Source organism: Polypterus senegalus, chromosome 3 (genome assembly GCF_016835505.1).
Source record: "Polypterus senegalus isolate Bchr_013 chromosome 3, ASM1683550v1, whole genome shotgun sequence".
Taxonomy (NCBI): domain Eukaryota; kingdom Metazoa; phylum Chordata; class Cladistia; order Polypteriformes; family Polypteridae; genus Polypterus; species Polypterus senegalus.
In genome coordinates, this window is record NC_053156.1 from 261,473,265 (window position 1) to 261,494,720 (window position 21,456).

Below are 21,456 nucleotides of genomic sequence, written 5' to 3' on the forward strand. Positions count from 1 at the left end.
TTCCAGTGAATTCTCAAGCATATAATATTAGATTAGACACCCTACCTTTTATCATTGCAGAACAGTTTAAATACCTAGGGGTAAACATCACAAGTAAACATAAAGCTCTATATCAACAAAATTTCGTCGCCTGCATGGAAAAAATTAAACAAGACTTGCATAGATGGTCAACCTTCATCTCACACTAGCTGGAAGAATTAACACTGTTAAGATGAATATTCTTCCTAAGCTCCTTTTTATTTCAAAACATCCCAATATACATTAATAAATCATTCTTTAAGCAATTAGATTCAACAATAACCTCATTTATTTGGAATTCAAAACATCCACGCATCAAAAGAGCAACCCTACAAAGACAAAAGGCAGAAGGCGGCATGGCTCTACCTAACTTCCAGTTTTATTACTGGGCGACAAATATACAGGCGATAAGAACCTGGACACAAATAGAAGAACATACACAGGCTTGGACCGCAATAGAAGTAAAATCCTGCAGTACTTCTTTGTATTCCTGCTTGCTCCAATAAACACACGCTATCGGCAATACACTAATAACCCAATTGTGCTCCACTCACTTAGAATCTGGAACCAATGTAGAAAGCATTTTAAGACGGAGAAGCTTCTATCTGTGGCACCCTGCAAGAGAACCACCTCTTTCAACCTTCACAAACATATGCAGTTTTTAATATCTGGAAAAATTTGGAATTAACTTGCTTAGAGATCTTTATATAGACAACGCCTTTGCATCCTATGAACAATTACATTCCAAATTTAACATTCCAGCTACAAATTTCTTTCACTATCTTCAAATCAGGAACTTTGTTAAACAGAACCTTCCAGATTTTCCTCATCTTGCACCCTCATCCACGCTGGAAAAATATTGCTCAATTTCAAGGATTAGACTCCATCTCTACAATATATAAAATCATTTTACAATCCCTTCCTTTCAAAGATCCAAGAGGACACTGGGAAAAGACCTCTCAATTAATATATCAGAAAAGGAGTGGAAAGTAGCAATGCAGAGAATTCACTCGAGCTCCATATGCGCAAAGCATACAATTATACAACTCAAAATTATATATCGAGCACATCTGTCTCGACTAAAACTCTCAAAATGTTTCCAGGGCATGATCCAACCTGCGAGCGTTGCAACCAAGCCCCAGCCTCACTGGGTCACATGTTCTGGGCCTGCACCAAATTAACATTATTCTGGACAAAAATTTTTAATTACCTCTCAGACAGCCTTGGACTCACAATCCCTCCTAACCCATTAACAGCTGTGTTTGGTGTTCTTCCAGAGGGCTTAAAGTGGAGAAGACAAACAAATTGTGATTGCATTCACTACACTGTTGGCACGCAGACTTATTCTGATAAACTGGAAGAACCCAAACTCTCCTTTTTAAGTCAGTGGGAAACTGATGTGTTATATTATTTGAAATTGGAAAAATCAAATACTCAGTTAGAGGATCTGTACAGACTTTTTCAAAACATGGCAGGATCTAATCAGTAATAATTTAAAATAAGTTTATAAAGCACAGAGAATTTATGAATTTAGGTATGTTTACAAGCCTTAAATTTTACGCCGTTTGGCTTGCTCTCTCTCTCAGGGTGGGGATCGATCTGTTCTTAACATAATTCTTTTTTTGTAAAAACTTGATTGCTATGTATGGATTGTAATAAAATTAATAAAAAATAATAATAAAAAAAAGAACGCTTATTTCATTTCAGAAGCAACAGGTGTGCAGTAGCGCTCAAACATAAAGAATGCTGGCAGTCGCCTCCAGTTCGCCCTCTGGTGGTCATTCCGAGTGTCAACTGGATGATAACATACATACAAGACTGCAAGATCACCGCCCACCCTACCCAGAAGGGGGTGGGTTAGGGCTGATTTCACCCTAAAGTATTTTTAGTCGAACATTGAGAAACATGTGTACCAAGTTTCATGAAAACCGCTTTAGCCGTTCGGACGTGATACTGGAACATACATACATACATACATACATACATACACACATTGACTTTTATATATATATATATATATATATATATATATATATAGACAGATAAGTATTATGTATGTATGTATAGTACTTGTGGTCGAATAAACATCACAAAGTACAAAATAAAAATTTGGAGACCGTCCCCGTATATTGTCGTCCAGACAATAAGAAAATGAAACGATTCAGAGCCTTGGAAAAAGTACAATGAACCATTTACTGTTTTCAAAATGGCGGTTATATAGAAAGCAAAAACATGCGACAGGAAACGGTTGGCAATGTGGTGACATTGCAACAGGATCCGGAAACAACGTTTTTCTGATGAGACAGAAGTGAGGTGTTTTGTGGGTGCCGGAAGTGACGTCATCAATGGTGGCCAGAAGTGACGTCATCGCGGCCATTTTGGAATCCCGGAAGTTACGGGATTATTTTTCTTCTTGTTTTCTGTTGATGAGAGAAAAGAGTTCAGGTAAGTACCATGTGACAACCCCTTATCTCGCGATGTTTTACTCACCTTTAGGCTCTTTGCCCTCCTAATCGCCCATGTGTGACATACTGTATGGCATCTCATGTTAATGAAAATCCCAGAAATGTAATGCATACCTTTGTTAGTCCTTCCATTTTTCAACATGCTCATGGTATTCTGAACACCAGAAGACCTGTGGCAAGAATTGGAGGCTGGGATTGGGCTCTGGATGAGATACTAAACAGGGCAGTGTAATGAATTTGAAATCCGCTTATTGGGGGGAGGAAATGACAAGGTGCTTGTAGGAAATCTACAGGATCAACCCAATCAAGACAAAGAGTTCTGATAATACAGATCAAACTGCCATACTGCCTGGTTTCATTAATAATAATTCATTTAAGTTAGGTTAAGTGGCATCATTGTTATACGATCCATACACCATATTGCAGCATACAGTGGCATGAAATGTTTCTCAGGAATGTGGTGCAAAATATACATAAACACAGGACAAGTGCACAACAGATAAAGAACTAAAGTAAACTATACTATGATAGATAGATAAATAAAAAGTAAGTGAAAGTAATAATTGGAAATAGATAATAATTAATAAATAATAACAGTAATACTAATAAAAAAATACAACAGTAGTGACACGTGTAGCAAATGTACTGAGATCTGAGGGCGGGGGGACAGCACGGAGTTCAAAATCCAGACAGTCACAGAGTAGAAGCTGTTGTAGTACCTGGCAGAACTGGTTCAGATGTTACAGGACCTTCTGCCAGATGGAAGTGAGATGAAGAGACCATGGGAAGGGTGTGGAGTAGTCCTTCACAATGCTGTAAGCTTTGCAGTTAAATGCTTTACAAAGATGTTATCAGTGGAGAGCACAGACAACCTAATGATCTTTTCTGCAGTGTGCACTACGCATTGTAGGACCTGCAGTTCCCAAACTAGACAGAGATGGTGCTGGTTAGAATGCTCTTAATGGTGCCCCTAGAGAATGTGGAGAGAAAGTCTTGTCTTTTTCAGCCATCAAAGAAAGTGGGGATGCTGCTGCACCTTCTTGGCTATAGAGGTGATGTTAATTGACCAAGTAAGTTCAGCTGCAGATGCACACCAAGGAATTTGTTGTTCTTGACCAGTTCCACTGAGCCCTTGATGTGCAGTGGATTGTGGACAGCATAGGCCTTGATGAATTTAAGAATCATCTCTTTCATCTTGTCCAAATAAGAGAAATTGTTGCACTTGCACTGGTCTGCCAATTGTCATATCTCCATTCTGTCAGTTGACTTATCTCCATTGATGATGAGACCCACCACCATTGTGTCATCTGTAAACTTAATAAACAATGTTAGAGCTGTACGCATTTATATGCATTTACTTCACTTCAAGAAATAATAACTTAAACAAGCACTTGTCCCCTGGCATGTCCCAGTAAAAGTGTAATATGTCCAATCTGCCGCATTTGAGAAACAAATTTGATCAAGTTTTAAAGACAAATTAGCATGGTTCTGCCACTGTATATTATTCATTGATCACAATTTGCTGAATTAAACATTCTAGAATTAAAGGGTGTCAGGGTAGCATATTTTAACACAGTATATTATACTGTATTTCCATGGATGTTGTTTGTTGGAAAATGATAACATTTACAAAAAAAATAATAAGATTAATACAAATGTGAATTAAGATCATTCAAACACTTCACTACAATGGTGTTGTAGAAGACAGCCCAGACACAGAGAGGCAGACATCGTTTTAAGCACCACCACACATTTATTTACAAGTTAACTATATACAGATGTGCACACAAACCCCCAAAAATCCCCCAAAGTCCAGGCCTCACAATGCCCCTCTCTTCTCTTCAGGCCGCCTCCACTCCTCTCCTCCAAAACTTTGTCTTTCTTCCACCCGACTCCAGCCATCGAGCCCTTTTATCCCCACCCAGATGTGCTCCAGGTGCCTCTCGATAATCTTCTGCCGGCACTCCCCAGTAGGCGGAAGTACTGGCTTTGCACCCAGAAGCACTCTGGGTGTCCCTGGTCTTCTTCCCCCTAGCACTTCCGGGTGTGGTAGTAGTGCTGAGGGCCAGGGCCCCTCAGGCATTGGGGGCGCCCCCTGGCAGTGACCACAGGCCACTATAGGGTTGAGTTTCCAAGCTCCGTTCCCATGGTCCCCAAAGCCACCAGGGCGGTCGCCCCCTCGTGATCTAGAGGAGGCGCAAGCCCTCCTTCGGTCCTCCTGGGCGTCCCGGCTGGGTAGCACCCCCCAGCCACTCGCCACAGTGTACTCCACATACAATGACATCCCAGCTGGAATATATATCCTGTTATGTAAAATATTCAGTGGTACAAGGAGTTATTAATTAATTAGGACATGGTAGTTTTTGGGTTATCATTCTTATTACTTTCTTATTTCTTCTAATTAGAACTGTTTTGTTTGCATTGTAAACCTGACAGCAGTAAGATGATTATCTCTAATGCTCTCATCAGATCTTTTTATTAGCTGCTTCCACAGAGCTAACTAATATCCATATTTCCCACTGAAGCTTAAAAGCAGCCCTTCATAAGCTTCAGAGATGTTTATTTGTTCTTTAAGATCCTTTGCTTATGTGATAATCATTCATCCTGAAATAGAAGTTCCTTGAGATACTTTAATGGAAAAGCACTAACATAATATATGGACTTAATCTGATTTACACATTCATTTACTGATGGGTTTGTTCTTATTGGAAGTCCCAGAGAAGTTTATTTTAGAATTCCTAGTATCATTCAATATTTATGAACCCATATTGTATTGGTGTATTGAAATATTACTCTCTGTGCTATTTTTCTAAGTTCTTGTCTATTTAAATTTCATAGACAACGCAGCAGTTTTTTTTTTTTGTTTTCCTATCTAGTTTTAAACATTGCCAATCTTGGACGTCATTTTTGTTTTGTGCGGTTGTTAAGGCATAGTACAAAAAGGGAGACGTGAGAGGAGAACGTCGTCAGTATGACCACAGTAAAGCCATTGAGTGTGCAATGTCAAAACTATGACATAAGATGAGGATAGTCCCAACGTTTTCCAGGACAGCTGCAATGTTTTTTTTAATCTTTTTTGGATCATTAGACATTTTCAGATCTGTCATTAGATAGCCATTGAATTGCTGTTAGACTGTAAAAAAAATTGAATTGATTGCATGAAGGATTTGGTAAGACTGAACAGGGACCACAACTAGGTCCATATCTCAGTACCTGCCATAAAATATTCTATCCTTCCATATATCCCTCTTTCTTGAATATTATATGGGGTTGCGGGACTGGAGGGTATCATAACAACATTAGACACAAGACGGTATAGAACTCAATATGGCATCAACAACGCTTAATTTGTATATTATGAGGTTCCAGAGCTTATAGTGATGGCCCAGGAGGGAAATGGGGGACGCTGATAACAGCAATTTGCGCTGTTAAACTTTTATCACATCATCAGCCTAATAAATACATGAAATCAGTACCGCATACACGTATACTTGCAAACATAAATTAGCATTTCACTTGGATATCATGCAATCTTACATTGTTCTGTTATCCACACTCAGTGCAGCACATTACTTTGGAGATTTTCTTATTCTCCGACTCGTCTGATGTGTCTTCATTCCCGTTGTCTTGCTTCCATTCCTTTTATTTTTCATCATCCATGTCAGCATCTACACCTACTGCACTAGATCCAGTTTGTTTTTTATTCTTTGGTAAATACACTGACCTAACAATTCATTTTGATTTGTGGGGTTTCCAGTGTTTTTGCCACACTAATTTCTTATTCACATCATCCAATCAAAAACCAGATAGGTATAATGTTATTTTTATGAAGTTTAAACGAATAACCATCTTTGTCTATTTAAATATTCAAAACAATTACTAGAAAATATTTCACTTAAATGTTGTAGTCCCAGAATGCAGGGGACTCAAAATCAGGTAGGAAAGCTGAGCTTCGGCACTAGGAGTCAATCTATAGCAAGACACACCAGCACACTCACTCAAATTGCAATGTTTTAAAATGTTGAAGGAGAACTGACACACATCCAGAGAGCACACGCCAACCATATTGGTGGAGAAGATGCACAAATGCAAGGCACGCTTACAGTAATAGCCATCTTGTGACTCCAGCTGAGAACAAGAATGTAAAGTGGTAATAAGACAATGAAATTGGTAGGAACTATCTGAAGTATCTACATTACATTACAAAAGGAGATGTTAATGTACTTATTTTAGATTTTAGACACTGGTCAGCATCACACTGTAATATCACAATGAAAAATATTTTTGTAGGTTCTTCTAAACTGATTGTAATTAAATAATTAGGAACTCAAAAAATGCTTTTGCATCTTACTATAGACACACCAGAGTCACTGGATTCTGAAACTAGCCAATGCAAATTTTCAATTCAAGTTTAATTGTAAATAATTATTTTTAAATTTAATTTCTCGCATGATATGCATATTCAGATTGCATTTCCAGTATAATCTTGTTGCACAGAGCTGGAGGACCAAGGGGAAAGCATTGCTGGGTTGTATGACAGTCCTTATGGGATAATCAGCCAAGCTCACTAACATTTGGCCAGTTTATCTAATCTGTATGTCATTGGAATTGTGGGAAAAACCAGAGGAACCCAAGGAAACTCCCACATGGATATAGTGGAAGAATGGAAGTTCCACAGAGACAATTACTAGGCCAGGATTTAAACCCTGTCTGTCTATTAGAGCTATGTGATGGTAGAACTAACCACTGCTTTATTATACCTTCACCAGTAAAAGCGGTGCTAAACTTTTCTTATTATGTTTAATGTCTGTTATGACTCTGAAACTATACCTCTCCTTCTGGGTCATCTTTTGTAGGACAATGCACGGAGGCAAAAACAGCAGCTCTGTGAGAAGTTTGATTCCCTTTACAGCATACTAGAGGAGAAGAAAAAAGAACTTCTATTAAGTATTACTCACGAACAAGAAGAAAAGCTCAGCCATGTGCGGTCCCTTATCCGCCAACATGGAGACCACCTTGAAAAATCCTCTAAACTTGTAGAAACCTCAATCCAGTTCATGGAGGAGCCTCAGATATCAGTATTTCTTCAAGTAAGCTACCCCTCATTTTGGAATCTGCTCATCATCCTGAAATCAAGAAAGGAACAGCACAAATTTTATTGATTAATACTTTTTGTTCTAAAATACATCTATCTCTTTTTACTTGCACTGATTAATTCTGTGAGGATGAATGTGTTTTTTATGGTAGTAGGGTCCTAGGATGATCTAATTCTGACCTTTATACTCTGTATTACATACAGTAGACATTATCGGAATGCCCTAAATTCCTACGATATTTCCTTATGTGTTACACCACCTTTTATATAGATATATGATCCCAGGCAATTAGACAGAGTACCAGAATAGGCAGGAAAGAAATGTACTATAGATAATATGCCAGAAATATAAACAAAGTACAAATGTGTTGGTTAAAATAATAGGCTACCAGGTGGCTCTCTGCCTTGATTAATCTCTGATCCATTTCGGTTTGCCATGGCCAAGACAGAGACAGCTTGGCCCTCTACATGGATGATCATACCAGAGATGTTTTATCTTTTCTCTCAGCCCTTAATTTAAGTCCACTATTGTTGTCCTTGACACACCTCTTGGTCAGGCAGACTTATTACCCCATTCCAGTCCAGTTGGTGCCTGTTCATGTCCTGTCTTTCATTTTGTCCAGTTTCAAAATATACACAAATGTAGTTTTGGACAAACAATAAAGAAAGGACATACAGATAATCATAAAATGCCTTCTTAAATCTGATTCTCTCTCAGTGTCATAAATTTACTTTCCCATCCCATGTAAAGTGTCCCGTCACACCTGACCCAGTCTAGTCAAATTCCCATCACAGATGAGTAGTGCACCTAAAAATACTGTCGATCTTACCTGATCTAGGGAGTCGTAAATGTCCCAGAACAACAACTGGCTTAACCAGCTTTCTTGTATTTCCAACTTTTCCCTGCCAGTTTAAACATTTATATTGTTAGACATTAATAATAAATTAAAAGTATATGAACCTATATGTTAGATCTTATTCTTCATTATGTATAGTTGGGCAGGTTATTTTTTAATTTGTATTCAGACATCGACCTGCCCATTCCTATTTTACTGTAAGTAATGTCTTTTTGGACTTTTGTTTGGATATCCATATTTTTCAGTACATAGTCTTCTTTTCTTTCTAATGTATATGATGGTTCATACATCTTCCACGTCCATGTAGTCTCCTAATTATGTCTGCATGCAAGTTAACTTTATTCAGCTCTCCATTGTTCAAACTCGATGCTCTTCTATAGTAAATGGGCACCCACTCTAGCATCCTGACCAGCACGTGATGCTGCTAACATTTTCCTCAACCCCCTGCACCCCTAAATTGAGTTAAGCTGGTCTGAGGAAGTTGCTGTATGTCCTATAGTCTTTCATCACACATAGAAATTGACTTTTAAAATCAAAGGAGACCCTAATGATAGCACCAACAATGCAAAAAGGACTTGGATGAGGGCAATACTTTGTTATAAAGAATAAATTAGGTTGGAAAGTTTAAAGTTTGAATGTGCTGCTTCCTCTGTTGTGTGAGCCTTTGTAGCTTGTCGCAATTACAGTGCAATGCACAAAGCAGGTGTATGTTGTACCAAATGAAAACAATAATAAAAAACTTTACATTTTAAGAAAGAGAGTGTGAAAACCAGCTTAGGACAACCTCTACTGCAAGTCATTTAAAAATGTTGTGTTTTCTTGTTCCCCACAGAGTGCAAAGGAGCTAATTAAAAAGTAAGTCAATTATTGAAAACTTGACTTCTAGCAATCGAGTTTCTGAAACTATTGATAGGAATTAGAGCAACAGCATGGAATAATTACTAGATAATTGAAGCTTACAAGTTTTTAGGCTGATTACTGATGCTTTTAGAATATCATGTTTGTGATGAATTCATCTGGGTTGGAGGTACCGTGTGTTGTCTTCTCCACTTTGTACTCTTTTTGATTTTCATCATTAATTCAATGTAAATATCAGGAGGTTTTGTTGCTCTGGCCTTTGTGTAGCTTCTCTTTATGTTCAGTCTCTGCCTTTTGATCTTAACCCTTTACTCCTAGGGTCACTGACAGTGCAAAAGCTTCCAGTATGGAGAGGACAGAACCCGGCTATGAGAACATGGATCATTTTGTGATCAACACTGAAGATGTGGGGGAGATGCTGAGAACTATAGATTTTCAAACAGGTATTTGGCACATGGGAGTCTGGTTTACATGTTTTGATACCTGATGTGGAACAAAAAAGGAATTCCATTTTTTTAGATTACATTTGACAGCATTAGGATTTTTGATTGATCTGTTAATGAAATGAGCATTAAAAAAGAAGAATGGCAGCATCTGATAATTTAATTTGCATTTTACTTTGCTGGTGTGTACAGGGCCGGTGCTTTAAATAATGCCACCTGAGACAAGGCACATTTTTATCATTTTCCCACCTTCTCATTCTTACTGTGCACTTAAGCTGCATACAATACATATTATGTTACAGTCTTCAAAATACAATTGTCTTGCAATACTGTACATCTCCAGGACAACAAATAAAATAAAAAACAATATTTATTATTTTGGGAAAAAGTGAAAAATATGAACAAAACTTTTAAAACAAATACACAAAAGAGGCTTTAAAACAGTGAAAGGCAACCTTTTTTGAGTCCAAAAATTTTCTTTCGCGCCGCACCTGAAGGACTGCCTATAAATAAAGTCGTGACGACACAATCTATGGACAATCGCCAATAAAAGCAGTTAATTTTACAAGTCTGAAAGACATTTTATTAATAAAGGAATCAAAGGATAAATCTTAAATTTATTTAATGTGAACGTTGAGATTGTTTTTCAGCACATATGAGATTGGTGCGAGGATCAATTTTCGAAAGACAGACGCGCATTTCCTTGTCGATCATTTGAAGTCTCTCGCCTTTCTTAGACTTCATTTCCGTAAGTGTTCCGTTATCTGTTTTTCCAACATAAAATATAGTTGTTTAAACATTATCTTTTTGATCAACCAAAAGTTCAAAAACACTAGCAATTTTAAATATTTTACAAAAATTCCGCAGCGCACTGCACACCGGTTGCCCGACAATGCTTTAAAACAATAACATGTAAAAACATTCATTGCATTTGTTTGAACACACTCAAAAAAATATCCATCCATCCATCCATCATCCAACCCGCTATATCCTAACTACAGGGTCACGAGGGTCTGCTGGAGCCATTCTCAGCCAGCACAGGGCACAAGGCAGGAAACAAACCCTGGGTAGGGCGCCAGCCTACCACAGTCAAAAAATATTGAGTTTTGCAATTACAAAGTAAATGTAAACTCTGGTATTTTAAAGTTTAAAATCAAAAATAATCTCTGTCCACACCTGCGTTTTTGCATTATTTACAAAAGTGTCCCTGTCCATGCTAAAATACATGAAAACACATAAGGCGGTGACCTTCACCTACACTGGGCATACACATATCGGTGGCAAACTCCTTGAAGGGATAGTGTAGTGAAAAATTGTGAATCTGTGGAAATCATATGTGGTGTGCTTGATGCACTTTCAAAACGATCAGAGTGTACAGGATTCTGATAGCAGGTTCACAGCATAGAAAAAGAAAGGGAATGGAGTGATTTGTCCCCCATTTCATGTTAATGCGCTGATTACAGTTGAAAGTAGCAGTCTTCAGAACTGGCGACAGTCGTCTTGTCATTTAATAAAAACACTGCAAATTTTAAAGCGAACGCTAAAAAAAAAAAAAAAGTGTTTTGCTCAATGTTTATTCACAAGATGATTTAATATAAGCAGTGTACACCAATCAGAGCACATCTTCTATTTGTAAAGCTCACTCAAGAAATAAATAAATAAATATTCTTTAAATAAATAAAAAATTCTTGGTTCTCTTTGTCCTTTAGTAATCTCGGCTGCAATCTTCTTTGTTAAACAACTTGCTATTATTTCTGCTGCAGAATGCGCTCCTCCTTATTGAACAGATTAGGTTTATATAACAAACATTAATTAGATACTATCACCTGATTTATTTACAATCTGATTTTCATGGGGTTCTGAATTTTCCACTACAACGGTAACGCCACCAGCCATAAAATTTATTGTAAAACCGTAGCGACCGGTAAGCAGAATGTTTGCAGCATTCAAACTTGACAAAACGCAAATTTAGATGAATATGTGTACAACAAGCACCAAGGAAAGCAACTTTTTTATGCCCGCTATGTTGGAAAATATATTTCTTCCATGAAGGGTGACCATTCAGGGTATTAGCCGTTAGAATGAGCAGGATCCATTCGGGGAAAAGCCACAAAATACGTATGAACCAATCAGAGCAGTAGAGTATAATTTTCAAAAAACCATGTTGACGTCCATCAATACTGAAATGCTAATGTTACGTTTTCAGAAGTATGCGGCTCTTTAGCCTTTGTTTCGAGGGGTTGAAAATGATGGGGTAGTGTGGATGAAAGGCAAAAATGTAAAGAAATGTATGTATTTGAAAATGCATTAGTGTGTACGGCACCTACATACCTGGGCAGTTTCACATGGTGCCCTGCAAGCTAAAAGGCTGCTGCCATTTGTAGCTAAATACTCACAGTCCAATTAAGAGGCATTAAACACATTCACATGTGACAGAAATTAACTATTTTTTTTACTTTGACAAATTAATACATACACAACATGATCAGGGAAAATCAGGAAAATAAACGTCAATGTCATGCATCAACCTGTAGCTTTGAAATTCACATGCATTGTTTTAAAACTCTGAACCTTGCAGTGCTATAAGGCATTGTAAATTGCACTATGTGAAATCTAAAGCTTTTCTCACTATTTTAAAAAGTTGTTTAAAAATAAGACACTGAGTATTTATGTAATTCTTATGGCTCATACTTAAGTCTCAAAAATGGCTGCCGTCGCACCATCCGGGTGTAATGTACACCTTGGGGGTGGCTGAAGTGGTTCTCTGTTGTCTATGTAAAGTACTTTGAGTAAGTTACAAAAACGTAATTAATTATTGTTATTATTATAATCTATATATATAATTCACTAAGGCAAGACAACCATGGAAAGCACGCCGGAAGGGGCGTGGATTCACTAAGCCGCCGACAAGTGAGACACCTATAGCGCATGCAGGAAGGAGCCACGCCCACCTACTCCAAGCCCATTGGATACTACGACAACCCGCAGGGCCATGCCCACCAACTCGGACGCGACGACACAGAAAAAATTGCTTCATTTATATTCATCTGTCGTAGAGGCCACATGCAGTGCAGATCAGGTTAATGTCATGTGCATGTCATGCACCTCCGAGCTACGTTGACTGTTCATAGAGGCATGTTTCTCGCGGAGGTGAATCGCCATATGCAGTGTGTGAAACGGTTTGCAAGGGGTATCTCATGGGATCCTTAAAAGAATCCTTTACAACTGAGGTCAAAGCACAATGAAGTAAGCAGTCTTTAAAAACCGGCTTTTCGGTTACAACGCACGGCTGCCTGCACCATAGCAAACTGTTTTACACACTACATACAGCTATTCGCATCCGCGACAAACATGCATCTTCTTAGATGCTCCTGCAGGAACACGTATGACGTTTTCCTGCCCACCAACATTCATTTTTCACCGGCCAGCGTCTACCCTCGCTCTCTAGGCATTCACACTGCCTGCCCATTTGCCCGGACGCAAAAACTCACCGACCACCAAGTTAGACCCTTTCGTCTGTGGTAAGAGTCCACATGCACGTCTGAGCCATGCGGCGTTTGTTATGCCGCAGGTTCACTATTGTGTTGTATTCTGCTCTCTCCAGAGTTCCATCTTTTCATTCACTTACTGTTGTATTCTCACACCAACCCGTTTTAGACATCCGTGTCTTTCCAGAACTGCTTAGCATTCAATAAATAATTATACATGAGATTGACCGTGTGTCTACCCAGCTCAGAGAGGCGTGGGTAAGCCGTTGAACCCCATTCGGGCTGCAAGCCGTGGAATTCCCACTAAGTGTGACTCATACGCTCCCACTCATTACGTCCCTGCCCTTTGTGCACACCCCCCTCCTACCGTGGTTGGGTATCTTGGTGGATTATATATAGAAAACCAGCCAAAACCGAGGGGTATCCCATAGGATCCTTAAAACATTCCTTTACAACTGATGTTAAAACACAATGAAATAGGCAGTCTTTAAAGAGTTTTTGTTACGATGCACAACCACGTGCACCATAGTAAAACTGTTTTACACACTACATATAGCAATTCGCATCCGCGACAAACATGCGTCTTCTTAGATGCTCCTGCACTTTGTTCACACACCCCTCCCACCTCGCTACTACCGTGGTCGGGTGTCTTGGTGGATTATATATACAAAGGCAGCCAAAACCGCACAGAGCAATGAAAAGTCTAGAGTTCCATCTTTTCATTCACTTTCTGTTGTATCCTCAAACCCTCCCTTTTTAGACAACTGTGTCTTTCCAGAAGTGTTCAACCATCAATAAATAGTTATGAGGCGTTTGTTATGCCGCGGGTTCACTATTGTGTTGTATTTTGCTCTCTCCAGAGTTCCATCTCTTCATTCTCTTACTGTTGTATTCTCACACCAACCCATTTTAGACAACTGCATCTTTCCAGAAGTGTTTAGCATTCAATAAATAATTATGCATGACATTGAGCGTGTGTCTACCCGCCGTGGGTAAGCCGTTGAACCCCATTCGGGCTGCAAACCGTGGAATTCCCACTAAGTGCGACTCATACGCTCCCACTGCTTACGTCCCAACCCTTTGTACACACCCCCCTCCCACCTCGCTACTACCTTGGTCGGGTGTCTTGGTGGATTATATATAGAGAAGCAGCCAAAACCACACAGAGCAATGAAAAGTCTACGTCAGTCACACGTACGTCTGGACTGTATAAAGACGACGACTCAAGTGATGTGTTGGAGGTGGGCACATGAGCGGGCAGTGCATACTGAATGAGAAATCGGCAAACTAGCATGACGGACGGAGCTGAATGGACATCCTTCTCCTCTCCTCTCGTTCCAAACTCCGCGCCGTGCGCCCCCATCCCTCCATCTGGCAGGAGAAGGCGCGGGGACGGTCCGCCAGTTTTTAGTCACGGACGATTGTGTGTTGGTTCATTCCGTGCATTGTTACAATGTTGCTTTTCTTGCTGATTTATTACATTACCAATTTTTCAAATGTTAATTTTCTCCCTGTGCTTAAAAATCATTAAAAAACCGGCCTGATTATGCGGGGTATGGTACGCCGCGGGTTGGCTAGTTATTATTATTTGTATTATTATGTAAAAACAGTTTACTGCATAAAAATCCCCCCTTTACCTGGGACTGAGGTGTTCGTCCTATTGCCACTTTTCGTTCTTTGTACTGGCCTTGGGTGCGTGTTTCAGACAGTTCTGCTAAAGCCCTGTTCTCACACATTGCAAAAATGTTTTATTTTCAATTTGGTATTTCCAAGGTACTCTGATCCCCAATCCTATCTATCCTCCTTTTTTTCTGTATCTGCTTATTCAGTTTCGGAATTGCAGGACAGCCAGAGTCTGTCCAACCTGTAATGGTTTGCAAGTCCACTCCATTCCCAAACTGCCTCTCTGAAGAATCCATCAAGGATCACCAAGCAAACTGTGCTCACCTTTTAAACTGGTGAAGGAAACTTATATGGACTTGAGAAGGACTCCATGAATAAGACGCATTGGTTGGAAATCAAGTCATGACTTACTATTTTTGTTTATTTAGCCCCTAAACATTGCCCAGATTATCAACACAGTTTTTGTACTCCTACACAAACAAGTTTAATTGTCTGGCTATATTTATTGACAGCTAACAATTTCTGGTCCAAAGATGAAGCTTGTAAGTAAATCGCTAAGTAAATATGTTTTTCCATAGCAGTACCAATTGGAATTTGATTTGCCGAATCTCATACAAATTAAACATCAACACTAACATGCAGAATGTGAACAACAGTAGCAATCATTCCCCAACAGTCCCCACACAACCAATTTAACACAAATACACTTAACATGAATTCATCAGTTATTGTACAGTAGACGAGTCTTTACCTTCATAATGTTCTGTTTATGCATCACACAGCCTGTGGGGGAGTACTGTTAAGAAGTTGGAGAGTCCTGTTCTTAGTGTGGAGCTTCAGAAAAGATCTTTAATTATATTTACATCAAATAAAATCAGTATACCATTTGAAAAAGCATTGCTTTTTGGGTTTCAGCTTAATTCGTTGACCTGTGGTATATTGATTTGCTTACTGACGGGGACATTCATTAGTTAGTGCTGCTGCATCACAAGTCCAGAGTCTTGGATTTGAACCCCTTCCTGGTCACCACAAGCACAAATGTTCTTGCTTCTTCATGTCATAAAGTGCACACATCATGACTTTTTTATTTATACATCCTAGTAAAGGAGTGCACAGATGAACAGACACTTGGATTCAACTACCAATCAGCTCACTCTCTGTGTGTAGTTTGAATGTTCGCTACATCTGTGTCCAGGCGGGTGAGTTGGCTCCTTGGGTAGACCAGGTTGAATGCACTGTGGAAAGGTACTGCCTAAAAGCTGCCAACGGAGCAAAATAACAAAACAATCAAGACGTAAATGATAATTTTGTACTTGACTTCCATGGATGAATCTTTCAGTATAGAAATCCACAATCAGGCTCTTCTGGAAGACCTGTGATAGTAGTCAACAGAGAGTCAACAGAGCATCAGTGAGCTGAGGTGCTCACAATACTCCGGCTATTATCTTCTCCAGAAGTTCTAAGGATGGAAGGTGGCAAAGGTCCTCAATTCCAAAGTCCTTTGTTTCAGCAGATCAGCAGCTGTAGTGTTCCACAGTGCTTTGGATTCAGTGGTTGTAGGGTCTCAAATGCCAGAATGTGGCAACACTTTTTATAACTTTAAGGTAGAACTGTTCTGGTGCAACAAACTAACCGGGAGCTTCACAGCCATCTGCAAGGAACAAAGAACATCCTCAGCATTTACCCAAGAAATTATATATAATCAGAAGGAATAGTAGTACGCAATGTAACATAATAATTATAATATTTAAAGATAAAATATGTATTATAGGTTGTATGCCAACAATAATACTCTGGAGCTGGTTATATGGGTGTAAAAGACCACAGTGATGTATTGAATATTGGTTAAACTTCATGGCTGCCTCCAACGTCTATATTGGTTTTCATTGGTACTCAAAGCTGTGTGTGTCTTCTCATAATTGACTAAATATATTTTGAGTGTATCCCGCAAAATAAAGATGGATGTCTGGCTCCTACTAATATCCATGTTATTTTTGTCAGTTGCTATCAAATGAAGATAGAGCAGCGCATGCTGGGTGATTCCTACCTTATGCCAAATTTGCTGTCTGATCTCTTCATTCCTGTACTAGAATGAGGACATTTAGGAAAAAGATTTTGGGAAGCTCTATTTAAGATTCTTTCGTGTAAACTATTTTTTTTATGTATCATCAAATATAACATCAAATTAAAGCATGACGTCAGCAAGCAGATGGTGTTCATCTATACCTCATATATGGTTCTTTCCAAATCTGTCAGCACCACTTTATGTGCAGCCCACATGACGCTTACTGCACACACTGACTAAAGTTCATCATCTTTGACATATTAAATATACATACAATGTTCAAATGCAAATTAATTTAATAACATTTTAGTAAAAACATTTATGGAATTTTCTATGTGGTCCTTACAAGGAGTTGTTTATAACTAGAAAAAAATTAACATAAGTGCACAAATTCAGATATAAACTGTAAATCGGTCATTAGAACATTAGAACACTCTAGACGAGAACAGGCCATTCAGCCCAACAAAGCTCGCCAGTCCTATCCACTTATTTCCTCCAAGAGAACATCAAGTTGAGTTTTGAAAGTCCCTAACGTCTTATTGTCTACCACACTACTTGGTAGCTTATTCCAAGTGTCTATCGTTCTTTGTGTAAAGAAAAACTTCCTAATGTTTGTGCAAAATCTACCCTTAACAAGTTTCCAACTGTGTCTCCATGTTCTTTTTGAACTCATTTTAAAATACAAGTCTCTATCCACTGTTCTAATTCCCTTCATAATTTTAAACACTTCAATCGTGTCACCTCTTAATCTTCTTTTGCTTAAACTGTAAAGGCTCAGCTCTTTTAATCTTTCCTCATAATTCAACCCCTGTAGCCCTGGAATCAGCCTAGTCGCTCTTCTCTGGACCTTTTGTAGTGCTGCTATGTCCTTTTTGTATCCTGGAGACCAAAACTGCACACAGTACTCAAGATGAGGCCTCACCAGTGCATTATAAAGGTTGAGCATAACCTCCTTGGACTTGAACTCCACACATCGTGCTATATAACCTAACATTCTGTTAGCCTTCTTAATGGCTTCTGAACACTGTTGGGAAGTTGATAGCTTAGAGTCCACTATGACTCTACGAATCCTTCTCATAAGGTGTACTCTCGATTTTCCGACTGCCCATTGTGTATTCAAACCTAATATTTTTACTTCCTATGTGTAATACTTTACATTTACTGACATTAAATTTCATCTGCCACAAATCTGCCCAAGCCTGTATGCTATCCAAGTCCTTCTGTAATGATATAACGGATTCCAAACTATCTGCTAATCCACCTATCTTGGTATCATCTGCAAACTTAACCAGCTTGTTACTTATATTCCTATCTAAATCATTTATATATATATTAAAAATAGCAGCAGCCCTAGCACCGACCCCTGTGGAACACCACTCTTAACATCGGCCAGTTCTGATGAGGTTCCTCGCACCATCACCCTCTGCTTCCTGTGTCTGAGCCAATTCTGCACCCATCTAAAAACATCACCCTGAACTCCCACTTCTTTTAACTTGATGCCCAACCTCTCATGTGACACCTTATCAAATGCTTTCTGAAAGTCCAGATAAATAATATCATAAGCTCCACTTTGATCGTATGCTTTTGTTGCAACCTCATAGAATTCCAACATGTTAGTAAAACACGACCTCCCTCTTCTGAACCCATGCTGACTATTCAGAATAACTCCTGTCCTTGTCATGTGTTGCTCAATCTTATCCTTAATAATTCCTTCCATTAATTTTCCTGTGATGCATGTTAAGCTTATTGGCCTATAGTTGCTTGGATCTGCCCTGTCACCCTTTTTCTATAATGGGATGATATTTGCCATTTTCCAGTCCTTCGGAATTTCTCCAGTGCTCAGTGACTTCCTAAAAATATGTGTCAAGGGTTTATATATGTACTCACTAGCCTCCTTAAGAACACGAGGATAAATATTACCTGGGCCTGGTGATTTGTTTTTGTCCTCAAAGGCAGACATATACCTCTTGTACTGTACCAGTGCATTGTGGTAATCTTCCTCCATTTAACAGAACTGTCAAAGTTAATATTAGGAAGAGGACATGTCTTTGTTTTGCATGATATTCCATTGTTTAATGGTCTTCCTATGTTCACCAGGTTTTTCTCATGTGATCCAACTTCCATCTACTTTTCAAATGCATGTGACTTAGGTCAGGGTGTGTGCACGTGAGAGAGACTCTGGTGGGCTGCTGTCAAGTGGTTTGCTGATGTTACCATGACTCTGTGATCTCTTAGAGGCAACGTGGATTCTTTGATTGTGAGCATCTATTCATCTATTCTCTGAGCCATCTCAGTTAGAGTTATGGAGAGCTGAGGCTGATCTAAGGTAGTTAGGCAGAAGACAACAACCATACTTGAAGAGGACTCCACACGCTCACTCACACTAAACCGAATTACCGACATCAATTACCCAGTTTCAGTGAAATTCTCATTAAGTTAAATTATGATATAACATCGTAATTGCACGTTTAAGGAGCCAGAATAGCAAATATATGATCAAAAGAGAAAAATGAGTGTCAGATACTCATATAAAAATGCCTCCATGAACTCTGATGTCTTTAACCTGAACTTGAGTAGTGAGCTCCTACAGCATAGGGAGCGTGTTTTTGAACAGCATACATTTCCAAAACTGTACATTATATGAAATTTATTAAACACTTAAGCAGTTTGCATTATATAAGCTTATGTTTGGTGTCTTGTAGATTGTGGTTGGGTTTTAATTGATTCATTTTATGTGCGTTGTAATGAAAACAATGAGACACATAAAAGGGTTTGGTGAACCCCATATATTATGATGTCTAAAAAAGAAATTTACAAAATTAAAAATAATAAATGATGCCTTCTTGAGATGGGAGCCTTCTTCAGATTAATCTAAGTTGCGGACAGTTATCATTGTTGCAGCTTGGAGGGAGTGGGATCAGGAGGGCGGAAACTAGAAGTGACATCAGAGGTGGATGGTGTGTCAATCATCCCTTCTGCAGAGGGCGGTAGAAAAAAGACATTAGACAACAGTGCCACCCTGTGGTTTGGAGTGCAACAGCCATTACGTAAGCCCTGAGTTTGTCTCCTAAACATGCATGTCTGACAGTATAGTATATAGAAGAGTTTTGCTTTTCTCAATATTTCTGTAGAGTTTAATTATTAAAAAGGAGTGACTCAGTGGATTATTATCATTGAAATTGTATTGTATATTTCTGTCATATTTTGCAATGTATATTCATGTTATTCCATTTATTCAAGCCCATTTTCAACTTATTTCAATTCAGTTAATACAGTAATAAGAGTCATGAATACATTTGGAATAATAATTGTGGGCAAAATGACGATCACCTTATCTTGCCTGGTGTGCATGGAGAAGCTAAGCAGTAGAACATGCGTCCCCTCGCCAGGCAGCCCACCACTATGCAAATATGATTTCTACTAAAGCAACTGCAGCATCTGATAGGCGTTAGGTCAGCAGTGCCCTTTGCTACTAGCAAACTTTAACTCTTTTACAAATTATGACTGGAAACAACATTAGAGGGCCATAAATACTTTGACCATTAACCACTCAGAAGTTTCAACAAATACTTTCTCATATTTTCTCATATATATTCTCAATATTCATTCAAGCCAACCACCAGAGATCCTTGATGTTGATCTAGGTGATGCTGTGATTGAACTCTGAACTTCATCCTGCCTGTCTGAGGGATGCCACTTTTGTTGTGAAGCACCACTGTCAAGTGTGCTGTGTGATAACTGGGTTTCTCTGTTCCTCTCTTCAGTTTGAAATGAAGAGTAAGAGTGCAAGTATGCCATGGGGTCCTCCTGTCTGGAATCTTTTAAGCACTACAGAATCCAGAGAGGTGGCATAATAAACTTAGCTGAATTTCTGAACTTTAGTAACTATCGGTCAAAGACTTGATAATACCATTCTTTGTATATGAATGGATTACTAAGCATTGCTAGAAAAGCAGAACACCTGCTTTGCAATTGCAGTTTTTAAGGATTTTCTTTCAAGAAGTAAAATTTTAAACTGAATGATAATCTTTTCTAAACTGTTTTGCAGGAAGTGCCATACATGTCTGATTCTAGGGTATGGGCTTTTGTTTGTTCCGTAAGCCTTGTTTTTTTGTCCACCTCATTAGTGCATCCATCTGCTTTCCAAACCGGCTTTCTCCTTTACTGAACAGTGAAGAGCTGGCGCTTATCCTAACAACACTGAACAGAAGGCATGGAGCACCAGTTGACCTCAAGGGGCACATACACACTGCCATTCATACTGGGCAAATCTGAATTCTCTAGTCGATCTAAACCTGTAGTCAATGAGATGTGGGAGTAAATCAGAAAACCCAGAGAAACTCCATGTGGGCGATTGTGCCAACTCCACACAGAAAGTGACTGAGCTAGGAAATAAGCTCCAGTCCATAAAGCTGTGAGACACCAGGTTATTATCAAAGAATATTAACACGTTTGACACGGTCTGTAGATTTTATACCTTTGCCATGATCTGTTTCTGTAATTTTTGTATTGACACTATATTCAGCTGCACAAATGCTACACTT

At 38.9% G+C, this 21,456-nt stretch overlaps 1 protein-coding gene across 3 annotated transcripts in view; it reads left to right on the forward strand.

The window, feature by feature from the left end:
* The window catches only part of trim54 (tripartite motif containing 54), a 131,661-nt gene that overhangs the window by 79,393 nt on the left and 30,812 nt on the right, over positions 1-21,456 (forward strand). For all 3 annotated transcript variants that reach the window (XM_039749005.1, XM_039749006.1, XM_039749008.1), the window contains exons 5-7: positions 7,340-7,573; positions 9,268-9,290; positions 9,612-9,736. In XM_039749005.1, the coding sequence (XP_039604939.1) occupies positions 7,340-7,573; positions 9,268-9,290; positions 9,612-9,736 (382 nt within the window). The remainder of the gene's footprint in view (positions 1-7,339; positions 7,574-9,267; positions 9,291-9,611; positions 9,737-21,456) is intronic.